Source organism: Calonectris borealis, chromosome 15 (assembly GCF_964195595.1).
Source record: "Calonectris borealis chromosome 15, bCalBor7.hap1.2, whole genome shotgun sequence".
Taxonomy (NCBI): domain Eukaryota; kingdom Metazoa; phylum Chordata; class Aves; order Procellariiformes; family Procellariidae; genus Calonectris; species Calonectris borealis.
The window spans coordinates 13,384,094-13,396,860 of record NC_134326.1 but is presented as its reverse complement, the minus strand read 5'-3'; the positions used below and the strand labels follow the sequence as shown (position 1 = coordinate 13,396,860).

At 45.8% G+C, this 12,767-nt stretch overlaps 1 protein-coding gene across 1 annotated transcript in view; it reads left to right on the top strand.

The window, feature by feature from the left end:
- Nucleotides 1-12,767, top strand: part of ADAM19 (ADAM metallopeptidase domain 19) — a 36,074-nt gene that overhangs the window by 14,152 nt on the left and 9,155 nt on the right. The window contains exons 5-17 of the mRNA XM_075164285.1: nt 8-84; nt 1,720-1,912; nt 2,377-2,442; nt 3,831-3,902; nt 4,726-4,892; nt 6,037-6,121; nt 6,363-6,502; nt 8,117-8,294; nt 8,982-9,071; nt 10,282-10,477; nt 10,750-10,858; nt 11,380-11,584; nt 12,136-12,216. Coding sequence (XP_075020386.1) covers nt 8-84; nt 1,720-1,912; nt 2,377-2,442; nt 3,831-3,902; nt 4,726-4,892; nt 6,037-6,121; nt 6,363-6,502; nt 8,117-8,294; nt 8,982-9,071; nt 10,282-10,477; nt 10,750-10,858; nt 11,380-11,584; nt 12,136-12,216 — 1,659 coding nt within the window. The remainder of the gene's footprint in view (nt 1-7; nt 85-1,719; nt 1,913-2,376; nt 2,443-3,830; nt 3,903-4,725; nt 4,893-6,036; nt 6,122-6,362; nt 6,503-8,116; nt 8,295-8,981; nt 9,072-10,281; nt 10,478-10,749; nt 10,859-11,379; nt 11,585-12,135; nt 12,217-12,767) is intronic.

Sequence of the window (12,767 nt, the reverse complement as noted above, 5' to 3'; positions counted from 1 at the left end):
TTTCCAGGACCACTGCTTTTACCACGGGGTCGTGAGGGGCCGGGAGCGCTCCAGCGTCACGCTCAGCACATGCAGAGGGCTGCGGTAAGTGCCTGGCAATGCCGGAGCTGCGGGAATGCCTCTGCTCGGCTCCCCAGCTTGTTGCCACTCTAGTTTGGCTCCCCAGCAGCCTGGTTGCCTTATTTCTTTCTGGGCAGGTAGACCTGTTCTCAAATGCCACCCAACCAAGGGTCCCGGGCGTTAAAGGGAAGATGTCGGGGGAAATGCAGAAATTTGGGTATCGTTAGTAACCATGGCCTCCTAGCCCGCTCCTAGACTCCTTCCCCCTTTGTGCTGGCAACGTGGACTGGTGCAGTGAGGGAGTTTAACTCAAGAGTCCACTGGAGCAAAAGACTCTCTTGTTAGTGACTCAGGGCTGCATCCCTTACAGAGACAGGGACAGGACTCACCACTTCCCAGCCCAATAAACTAATGCAGAAACCAGCTCCTTCTCCCAGTATCTCAAAACTGGCAAGTTTTTGTGTGCGTTTTGGGTCAAAGTCTTCAAGTCTGAACTTCCTCCTGTGTTGTCAGCCCGGCTCTCTGCTTTCTCCCTGGGTGGTGCCGGGGTTGTGTGTGTTATGCATTTAAAACCTTTGCTTTGGTAGTAATGGAGTCTTTGGCAGGAAAAGATGGTCTGTATCCTCAGCAGGAGTAAATGAAATGGTTTGTTGTGATCAGGGAGCTGCATTCATTTACACCAGCTCAGAGTTTGTCTCCAAAACACCACATGGGCTTTATTGATATTAGTGGTCATCTGCTCTCGAGGGCTGATTGGAAGCTGTGCCGATGGGACCGGCTCCAGCCAGGAAACAGCCCGTGCCAAAGCAAACCTGAGACGTCTTAAGTGAATGGGCCAAAGAGCCCAGTGAGATAAACAGGACAGTGCAGCCACCTGTGGTTTGCAATAAATAATCCAAAAGCAAAAGTAGTCCCAAGTGTGCCTTGCTTCTGTCAGCCGTTTTCCTAGGCTCTGCCTTCCTAGCTGCAGAGGAGATAGAGATGCCTCCTTGGTGTGCACATGCGGTAGCGTTCCTGCACCCCTGAGCTGTCAGCGGTGTGCTGGCAACTCCTCGACATCGTATTCTAATTGCCAGGAAGGCACGGGAGCTGAGCGCACGCGGCTGTTTTCACTTTGAGCCTTCAGAGGGAGGCGTGCTGCCCGCCGAGCCGCACATCTTCAGTGGGCATCAAACACAGGAGATCTCCAGCTCTTCTGGCTGTAGCGTGCTCATTGAGAAAACCAGAACCGTATGGCTATGTGCAAGTCCAGAGAGAACTGTGGGTTTTCCTGTTAACAAACAAAGTCTTCACATTTTTTAGGTCAGTTCTGTTAAAGACAAATTTCTTCAATTGGTTGAAAAGCTTCCATTGCCCCTGAAGAAAAAGCTGTACTTCATGAAAATCAGTACTTCTCGGGTTAGCGTTGTTGCAGCAGATGCTCCAATAGCCCCTTAATTGAATATCTGAGGCCCACTGAATAGATTTTAATATATGCAAGCTCAGAATCCCTCTCTGAACTCAAGATATTCCCATCCTTTTTATTAATGAACTGAATGGCCTGGTCGGGATAAGTGCCTTGCCAGGGTCAGACGGGAACTCAGCAGCAGCAGCAAGAATTTGCCTCCGGTTGCTGTGATAGTAATTAACTTTCCCTCTTATTGCTTCCCATTTCAACAGAGGACTTATCTTATTGAGCAGCAATTCCAGCTATATCTTAGAGCCAGTTCCCGACAGCCCAAACCAGCACTTGATCTACAGGTTGGATGACCTGAGGTTGCAGAGAGGAGCCTGTGGCTACCAGAGCACCGGGGACGCAGCCAAAGACTGGCTCAGGGACTTCACAACTGGGATGAAACCACCTCGTCAAAGGGTGAGCAGGGCTCAAACCAGGTCCGTGCATGATGCTCCAAATTTTCTGCCTGTTCCAAGCCCGAGGAGCCTGCTGTTCTCTGGGAGCATAGCTCAGAAAGTGAAAGGAAGGACAATATTTAAGAGGGTTTGTAGCAAGCTGGTTGCCAAATAGTGGCTCCAGCAGGGAAATAAATGAGTGTTGGGGACCATTGTGTAGTGTGAGGAATCTGGGCAGATTTGCGCAGCTGATACATGAACAAATGGGTGGGCTGAGGACAGGCATGTGGGCACTTGCTGTAGCTAAACTGACTTGTGATACTTGCTCATACTTGCTATATGTCAGTCACATCTGGATGTCCCTGTGTGATGGGGTGGTGTGAATGGCCAGTGAAAAACAAACTGGGAAAAATGTCCTGTTTGTATGTTTTGCAAAGAGTTTCTTGGGGGATATTGGGGAAATAACCTGTGTTGCTGCTGCCGCAGGTGAAACGGGAGACTCTGCAGGCTACGAAGTACGTGGAGCTTCTGCTCGTGGCTGATTATGCAGAGGTAAGAAAAGGGATCATGTTTATACCAACTGAGCACCGGGCCCAGAGCGAGCATCCCACCTGCAGCATCTCCTGGGGCGGGGAGGGCAGCTGGAGCTCAAAGGTTTCCTCTTGCCATCCCGATGGTCCTACCCCCACCAGCAGACAGGGAGAGCTGTGTCTTGGTCACTTTTGTCCTAGCAGCCATGACTCCTCTGCTGTCACCGTCAGTCACTGTTGGCCAGGGGAGAGATGCAGGTTGCGATTTGGTTGAAGGACTAGGGTTGGGGGTCAGTTCTTGCCTCCCAAGGTACCAGTGGTCAGCCCTGGTTATTGATGGGAGAGACTGCCTTCAGCCTAGGGTGACTTGGGGGTTTCCAGGAACGACGTGCTTGTAACTCTGCAGAACACTTAATCTCTAGAGAAGATAACTGTGATTATCCTCTGCTCTGAGCCAGTAGCAGATATATAAATAGACATTTTCAAGGCTCTAGATCATAGAATAGGGCTGGAAGAGACCCAGTGAAGTCAGCAATCCCTCCCCCATCCCCAGCCTGGACAGCACGCCAGTCGTACTTACTGACAGTGCAAACTGTGCAGTGTTTTGCTGATCATCTAATCTCCAGCACAGACGGGAGTCAGGCTGGTCCTATTCATTATTTACAACTTGAAACTCCAATAGTGAAAGCCACGTAGTGCTCCGGGCTATAATTTATTCTGAACAAAACTAAAGAGGCAGAACCTATTTCAGCCTTCTCTATTAAGCAGCGGGATACCAGGGAAACTATGAGAAAACACATTATACCCAGGAACTGCCATATGTTGTTCACCATTTCATTAGACAAGCTGGGGTAGACACCCTTGCAGTGTCGTCGTTAACTGCCCTTACTGCGTTTCCTGTCTCCCTCGCTAAAAGAAAAGTCCCAGGTTTTGTCGTCTGTTAAACAAAAATCTGAATATTTTTCAACTTTAATTCCTCGAATCAAGCAGTTTGCTAAAATTAACTTGTTAATTGCCAGGTGGTTTAAATAGGCAAATTCATTGGATGAGTGAGGTGCATCCCCCATTCGTTGGCAACCCTGACCTCAGACATGAAGTCCTGTTACCGTATATTTTACCTGGCACATTTGTCAGTTCTTTGTCAGCTCCTGGCTCTGGGGGCTCTGATAAGTTTGGGTTGCTTCACTATGTTACTACCACCGCTTGAGTAACATCGCCGCAGTGGGATGCCGGGGATGAATTCTAAATATACATGTGCGGGTGGGCTTATAGTCAGATATACAGTGAAGGCAGGCTTTTGGGCTTCACTTCATAGTTACCTTCTTGTTCCCAGAGTAATGTGACTTGTTTTAACACATTTCAGCTCTTCCTAGTTGCCTTTGTGCTGGCTGACATGTTCATTTTGTTCAGTTTCAGAAGCATCACTTCAACATTGAAGCAACAAGGCTTAAATTAGTGGAGGCTGCTAATTACGTAGATAAGGTGAGATCAGGTGTGCGTGAAATGAGGAAAGCAAAGCCCAAATCAGGAATTATGAGAATTAATTGTGACAGAGGAAGACTGTCTTCTTGGGAGAGAGAATAATGTTTTGGCAGTTCTCCCCAGTGACTTGGGGAGTGGAGAGCATCCAACAAACAATTCGGTTGTTGGACATCAGGGGCGGCTGGGGGAATCTCCATTCCTTACCTTGGAGCCAGCATGAACATCTCTGTGTTTTAATACATCTTTGTATCAACTGCGTTACCTAAATAATGCTTTTTGACAAGGGACTTCAAATAGTAGAAATCTTGGCAAGTAGAGCTGGAAGGAGCCTTCAGAGGTCATCCTTGCAGTGGCACCCAGTGTTACTGAAGTAAACTTCACTGCTTTTCAGATCTACTCCCTTCGTACTCCCCTTCTCCCCTTAGACTCCTTCCACCACTCCCCTCACCCTGCCGCCCATGAAGACGTGTCCTGTTTGTACTTGACGTGGGCAGCAGATTATTTCCTTCCTCTTTTCAGGAATTTTGACATATCTAAAGATAAACATGATCTCAGTCTCTGTTTCTCAAGATTATCTCTTTGTCATTCATTTAAAAATGAAAGTTCAGCGTCCCTGGTTCAATCGAGTTTAGGTTTGTGGGTGGTGCACATTTCTCTCTGCAGAGCTGCAGCGCTAAGTTGCAATGCATTTCCAGAGGGAGCATCTTCTCTGGGCATCTCTATCTGTAGTAGCATTTAGCAAGGTTTATATTCAAGATTTAAAACACAGTAAAATAAATTAGTGGTGCTCATTTTGGCATCTCTTTTCCTTCCTATATCTTAGTTTTACAGATCCCTGAATATCCGGATTGCCTTGGTGGGGCTGGAGATCTGGAGTAATTGGAATAAATGCGATGTAACTGAGAATCCCTACTCCACTCTGAAGTCCTTTCTGGCCTGGAGTAGCAAGGAGCGGGTGCACAGAAAACACGATAACGCCCAACTAATCACGTGAGTTTATTTCTCCTGAAATAAACTGTTTCTGACAAGTGGGTTGGGTGGGTGGGAAATAAATATGTAAGATGATATCGTTCTAAGATTCAAAGTGGCAGATTTCTGTGGAGGCCACTCAGCCAGCATTAAGATTCACGTTGGAAAATCACGTCAGGAAAAGTGGAGGTCCCAGGCTATGCAGCAGTCTCAATACACAAGCATCAAAGTGCATCAGCTTTATTGTGTGTGTATCACAAGCAGCTGCACCTGATCTGTCACAGCTACGTGTACAATTTCAAGAAAATCTGAACCATAAGCAAGACCTGTAAAGGGGAGCTAAGCCCCTTGCAGAAAGCATTAATTCCTAACTCATCCCGCTGAGACACAGGGGACACGGTGCTGGGAGCTAGCTGATGATCTGTGACTCACCCTACTGATCTCATTAGGGCCGGTAGCTATGGCCAGCAATGCAGATGTCGTTGGAAGAAAAATTTGCAGCAACTCTTAGACTTCGTTACCTCTCCCATGGTAATTCATCCACCAGTAAATAGTGGTGAGTCAGAGGAAAAACCTGTAGGACTGAAATGCAAAGATGCAATGCCTTTTCCCTTGTTTTGTTTGTTTGGGTTTTTTTTCTCCCCTTTAACATTACTGTATTTCATCCTCACCTGGTCATGTCCTGAACACAATTTCTAGAGCTCCCATTCTAGACATGGCGGCAGGGACAGTGCAGAATTCCAGCTCGCCAGGCAGGAGCTGAGAGTGGCTGCACCACAAAGGTGTTTTCTAGTACTCTGTCAAGTCCCTGAATCCCAACCTGGCAAATAGCAGGCTTAAGGTAAAGTCAGTATTCACGAACAGTACCCAATTAAGGATCCAGAAATAGTCTTTTCTGTGCGAGTTGCAAAGCTCAGGGGGAGCACTTTTTGGCACCAGAGCATTATAGAAAATAAGATTGTCTGGTTGGTCCATAAACAAAGTACTAGTCCAAGAAAAATAGGTCTTAAGGCTTTGTAGCTCTGCTATAATGTCCTGTACTTGAAGATATTACCGAGGAAAATGTATTCACCTGTACAAAGCTGTGGACTGCAGGATGCATTTCTCTGCCTTGCCTTCTCAAGTGCCTCGGTGCCGTTTCATGGTCTTTCTGGGTTAATTCTAGGGGTGTGCCCTTCCAAGGTACCACAGTAGGCTTGGCTCCCGTGATGGCCATGTGCTCTGATTTCCAGTCAGGAGGAGTAAACATGGTAAGTAATTGCTAATGCCTAATAGGATGTTTCTTGCCAGCAGTGAATACATAGGGTAGATGCCTCCTAAAGCTCACAAAGAAAATATTTCCCATGAAGGCTTCTTGCTCACCTGCTCAGGAATACCTTCGGTAGATGTTTTCTACATGTAGCAATGAGCTGTGCCGGTTACCCCATTGACTCAGAGGTGCACAGGACAGGCACAGGTAAAACGCTGATGTGCTTCTTTGACCTTGCACAGGATCACTCTGATAATGCTATTGGTGTTGCTGCTACCATTGCCCATGAGATGGGACACAATTTTGGCATGAATCATGATTCAGCTGGCTGCTGTACTACCCCTGCAGAAGATGGAGGCTGCATCATGGCTTCTGCAACTGGGTGAGTCCATCTTACAAGGTCTCAAGGGGCAATGCAGAGGGCTTCATTAAGAGAGCCTTGGTGGAGCAGTAAGAGCTAGAAATGCAGGCTGAAAGTAGGTCTGTTGCTACCTGTTGGAGCCAGTGTGTTTATAGAGAAAATACTGCTGGGCAAACCCTGGCTCATGTATCGATACGAATTTGCTAAATTCCCAAGGAACTTACTTCTGCCTGAGGTTGGCCTTAGGTAATGTAGGGACCTGGCAGCATTTAGAAGTGGAGCTCTAAACTGTCTGGTAAAAGTCTGTCTGTCTCAGGACCCCTCTAACCCCTCATCTCTGAGTTTGTGCTTCTCACTGGGTCCTGCCAAATGATCCATCGCCCCAAAGCAAGTTCAATGCATATATGCACACATCCTTCTGCAAAACCTGGACTGCCTATTGCCAGCAAGTACAGAGGAACAGGGGGTGACCAGAACATGTGTGACCTTGGCATGTAGAGGTTTATGTGGGTTTCATTTCCACGTTGCACACAAGATGTGTAGATGCGCAGTTGATAGGGTTTCTAAAGCATCTTGTGCTAAAGATAATGTGCATTATAATGTGGTAACGAGAGGAAAAAAGATTGCTTCAGGAAAGAACTGATTTTTATTAAAAGGCACAGCGATAGGGCTATGTTTCTAAGTCTGAAGACATGAAAACAGATTGACTGCATGTTGTCTTAAGAATACTGCTTGGTTTCAGTAAGCCACAGAAAGCCTGTGTTTAAAAGGGAAGAAATAGCTGGCTTTCAGAGAAAGCAGAAGAGAGAGTGACTCTGGAAACTCACAGGGATTCCAGAGCTCATTTTGGATGAGGAACCAGAACAGCTTCCATATTGCAGTCACGTAAAAACGTCAGCCGAACCCATTCACTCAAAGCCACATTCCCTGCTTCCTCAAGCCTTCCTCCTTGGGGTTTAGCAGGGTTTAAAAAAATTTTCTCCATAGATATCTTCTTTTATGTGCATGATTTCCTCCAAATAAGGAAAGACATTTAGGTGAGAAGTGAAAACATAGTGGTGTGCAAGTAGAACACGCAACATGAATGCACACATGCACGGTCATATATAGAGTGCATAGGTTCTGGCATTGTAGCAACAGAAATTAATAATTCATGTAACAGAAAATATTCACATCCTTTGCAATGAGGCAGTAGATAGGAAAAAGAAAATATTATTTTTATCAGTTAAACTCACAAGCAGTTATTCACAGTCCAAGTGCTGGACTCAGGCTTGTTCAAGCGGAGTTAGGAATAAGTCACAGCTTCAGTATAGAGCAGGTAAGGACTGCCGTACTTGTCAGCTATCAAAGTCGACTCAACTCAACATATTTTTTTTCAATAAAGTTTATTTTTTAAGGCCATTATATTACTAGACAGTCTTGCAGTGCAATCTCACCTTATCTTCAAATGTAATCCAGATGGATCTGATTTTGAACAGGCACACAAAATCACGATCCGCTTTTGCACAATTTCATGGACTTCAGAGAAGGACCTGTGTCCTTTGGCACTTGTCAGGATTTGCATGTGCTCATTTTTGGTTCTCTAACCCATTGCCCAGATCTGTCATGATGTTTTTCTACACTGTCCATATTCAGGCACCCATTCCCCAAGGTGTTCAACCAGTGCAATAGAAGAGAGCTGGAGAAGTATCTGCAGTCTGGTGGAGGGATGTGTCTCTCCAATATGCCGGATACCAAAAAAATGTATGGTGGGAAGAAATGTGGAAATGGCTACTTGGAAGAGGGGGAGGAGTGTGACTGTGGAGAGGTGGAGGTAACAATTGTTCAGATCCAACCATTTGGGATTTAGTGGGACACATTGACTTTATTACGTATTTTGCAAATACAGTTATATGATATCTAAACAGCTTTTGTTTGTGCTGGAGATATGCATACCTTCCCTGTATGTAAATGTATACACAATGTAAATCAAGGTTGTAAAGTATCATGTCTAACTAAATTCACAGTATGTAGTACAGTGCATCCCAGAACACAGGGGTGGTGTAATCCATGGTTGAACAGAGATGATGAAAACTTCATTTAAAAAAGAAAAGAAAAAGTCATCTTAGATGTTGCGGTTCCATATATAAGTTCACTTTACCTACGGCTCCATTCTCGACAAGGACGGGGCTTCTCTTAGCACTGCATCTCACTTCTCCAAAGCCATACTTTGACTAATAAGACAAAAGGGAGCTGGAACCAGCAGCCCAGACTCACTAGATGTAATGAGCACAACCTATAGTATCCAGTCAGTCCGACATAGGATACAATTATGCAGTACTGTAATTCAGCACATGCTGGGTATCATGACCATATCGTGGAAGGCAGGCTGTTACTTTGTTCGCATGTGATTCATCATGTACGAGAACAGATTATTGCCAGCCTCACACTTCGATGCTCTGGCACGTTCTTGTCTTGAACATCTGCCTTGTAAACTCTGCTGCATCTCGCTGTCTTCCAGGAATGCAATAATCCCTGCTGCGACGCCAGCACCTGCTCCCTGAAGCGGGATGCCGAATGCGCCCACGGCAGCTGCTGTCACCAGTGCAAGGTGGGATCTCTGGGTTTTCCTGAGAAGGGAGAGGGAATAACGGTGGTGGAAGTGTGAGGCTGAAAAATGGAGGAGAAAGGGGAGCAAACACAGCCAAACATGAGTTCAGCTCCTCATCAAGCAACATGGTCTGATTTTTAGGTACAACAGCTATGAGTGCAATCAAACTAGTGGTGTCCTTTCTTCCAGCTGACTAATTTAGTTGACTGCTGTGATAACTTTAGATGATCTATGAATGCTGCTGGAATGAAGTCACGCTGCCTCTCTTACACACTTAGGGATGGGATAAATCTTTGTCTCCTTTGGCTCTAGAAGAAATCTAGACAGAGCTCTTAGAGCAAAGACTTCCTCCAGGGATTAGGCTGGATGGTATCTTTGCTCCAAACCCTCTTTTCTGGGATGCAATTGAATTCCTTTAGCCCAAGAAGAAACTGAAGAAATGCTAGCAAAGAGGATTGTATGCGTGTGACCACTATCATTTTAAATCTCAGCTTTCCTTATAGAGGCTGGTTAAAAAGTGTTTCTGATTTTGGACCCAAAGGTCTCAAGCTTTGACAACAAATTAACTCAAAAATGAGCATAGGCAAACATTTCTCTTAAGCTCATTTTTGTGTTTGCACACTGACTGCGTGCTCTTACTGACCTATCCTGAGCATGCGGAAAATAATTTTCCCGGAATCCACCCGGACTCACTCCTTTCACAAGAGACTTGGAAAAACCTCCTAGACGTAACTGTGTATGCCCTTCCGTTCTCCATGTCCATGGTGGAAACTTGTAAGCAAGGGAGACATAAGTGGCACATTAGGAAAATGTCTCCAGCAGAAATGACAGGCAAACACTGAAACAAACGTCCTAAACAGGGCGGGTTTTGAGAACAGATTACACAAACATCTGTCAGGAATGGTTTAAGTAAATCAGATCCTACCCTAGGGTAGAGGGAGGTGGATTGGTGTCCCCTTGAGATCTGGCAGCCTTACTTTCTGTGCATCATCTCATCGCTACCCAGTCATTGATTTGATTCTACACAGCTCACTCAGTTAATGAAGTTACAGCGTCATTTGGATCACTGCTGACCTCAAAAAACCTAAGACAAGGTGCACGAAGAGACACATGCAAAATTTTTTCTTACCTACAGGGAGACATTGTGCAGACATGAAACCACAAAGGAGCCAAGCAATAATTCAATTTTTTTCCCTTTGTATCTTTTTAGCTGGTGTCTCCAGGAACTCTCTGCAGAGAAAGATCAGGACTCTGTGACCTCCCAGAATACTGCACTGGCGAGTCACCGTTTTGCCCCCCCAACTCTTACCAAATTGATGGGGCTTCCTGCGACGGAGGAAACGCCTATTGCTACAGTGGCATGTGTCTCACATATAAAGACCAGTGCTTGCAGCTGTGGGGGCCTGGTAAGGACGCTACTTGCAGCAAAATACATTGTCCTTTGAACAGGCAATATTATGTGGCATCCTGCTATTATTCACCCTGTGTAAGGCACTAGTACCTTCCATACTAGGTAAAGTCTGAGGACCCTTTTCTCCTTCTTTGCTCCTTTGGAGGAGGCAGCAAAAATTTCCCATGCTCAAACCATCCCAGAAAAAGAACAACTGAGTGGTTGGCATGGGGTGAGATGGGCTGCCAGGCTCCACAGGAATCAGCCATGTGAGTCTCTTCCATCCAGGAGCAAGGCCAGCACCAGATGCCTGCTTCGAGAAGGTCAATGCTGCTGGAGACATCTACGGGAACTGTGGGAAGGACATCTACGGCAACTACAGGAAGTGTGAGATGAGGTAGAAAGCAGAGTGGCAGCCAAGAATTGCTCATTGGAGATGTTTTTATATATTACAAAATCACGGTCCAGTAGATAAAACTGATCCATGTATTGGTTTCACTCCCTCCCTCTGCCTCCTGGGAAACCAGCTGCATCCTTGTCGGACTTAGACCCCTTACAACTAAAGCTTTAAGTTTACCATTTTCCCTGCTTTTTACATTTTAAAACATCTAGTTGATATTTTTTCAAAGCAACAGAAGAGGGAATTTTCAAATCTGTAAGTTAAATGTAGCTTTTTAACTGAGACAAAAACTTCTTAATCTTATCTGTGATTTTGTTGAGGCTGGACGCATGGGGACAGTGAAATGGTACCATCAGTACCCACCAGACACTGTTGCTTGGGCTAGCTCTTGGGAGGTGCTTGCTCTTTGCCACTGAACAATGACTCAACACTGCTGCTTTAATTTACATGTAGGGCTAATGTCTACAAAACCTTCAGCAAGCCAGGAATAATCACTTTAGCCTTTCCTTTGAAATCAGAGATGCTAAATGTGGGAAGATCCAGTGCCAGAGCTCTGCTTCCAAACCCCTGCAGTCCAATGCAGTAGCCATAGACACAACTATCCGCACGCAGAGGACGCAGCTGAGGTGCCGAGGGACCCACGTGTACAGATCTGAGAGTGAAGAAAAGGAGATGCTGGATCCTGGCTTGGTGTTGACAGGAACAAAATGTGGGAGCCATCATGTAGGTACAGTCTTGCCTGTAATGGCTTGGGGGAGGTTCAGGATATCACTTTTCCATCTGGAAAGTGCTTTGTGGTTGTCAAGCCATTCGTTTCTTATGTCTAATGCCTTTCTAGGGGATTTTTGTGTTAGAAAAATAATTTCTTAGAGGCTTCTGAGAAGCAATGGAAGAATACACACCAAAGGCCATACCTTAAGTCTTTGCCAGATGAAGTCCAGGGCCAGTGCTAAATTTGGGATTCACTAGCTGATTGAGGTTGTCTTGCTTAGAGGTGAAACACACAATTAGAAATCAAGACACCTGAGAGCTCCTTCAGAGACTTGCCACATGGGCATGGCCAAACTACAACTTCTGAGCTCCCACTCCTCTCTGACGCGCGTTAGCTGGGATTTAGGGTAACCAGGTTAGCTTCGTGGCCTGTTGTTCTGCCCAGGGTATTACTTGTATTGCCAAGGTGTCTGGGACCCTGCAAGTCACAAAATAACACAAGGCAGTAACACGGTACATAACCCAAAGAGCTAATGCCGAGGTTTCGGATCCTTTCTCTGCAGGTCTGCTTTGAGGGACGCTGCCAGAACACATCCATCATCTTTGATTCTGAAAGCTGTAGCAAGAAGTGCCACGGGCATGGAGTAGGTGTCTTCCTTTTCATCTCCATTTCAGACTGAAGTGGGATGGGCTGCCATTCATCTGTGGATGGTGGTTCAGCTCAGTTCTGATACCACGCTTAGATTTGCTCCGGACTTCTGCTTCTGGATTATTAATTTGCCCATTCCTTTCATGTTTGATGCATTTTCTGGTCCGTGAGTGTCCCTTTGACATAGGATTTAAGGAGGTCTACAGGAGGGGTATGAATTGCAATGAATGAAAACCAAGAAGGGGTAATCTTACAGAAAAATCTTCTGGGCCCAGTTTAGATTGAATAAAAAAAAAGTCAGACTTACTGAGGGAAAAACATAGAAAAAAGTAATGTTTAGAACAGTTTATCCAAAACTGTACTCTGCTGTGCCCCCAGGGGATGGAAAGAAAAGGCTGGTCAGAATTTTTTATACCTTTTGCTGATATTTCTGGCACAAAACATCAGCGTCTCTCCATTCCCATGGTCCAGTTGGGCAATGGAGAGGAGTGATAAATACAGCAGCGTGCAGCAGTGTGTGCCTCCCTGAGCAGCTTGGGAGGCCCA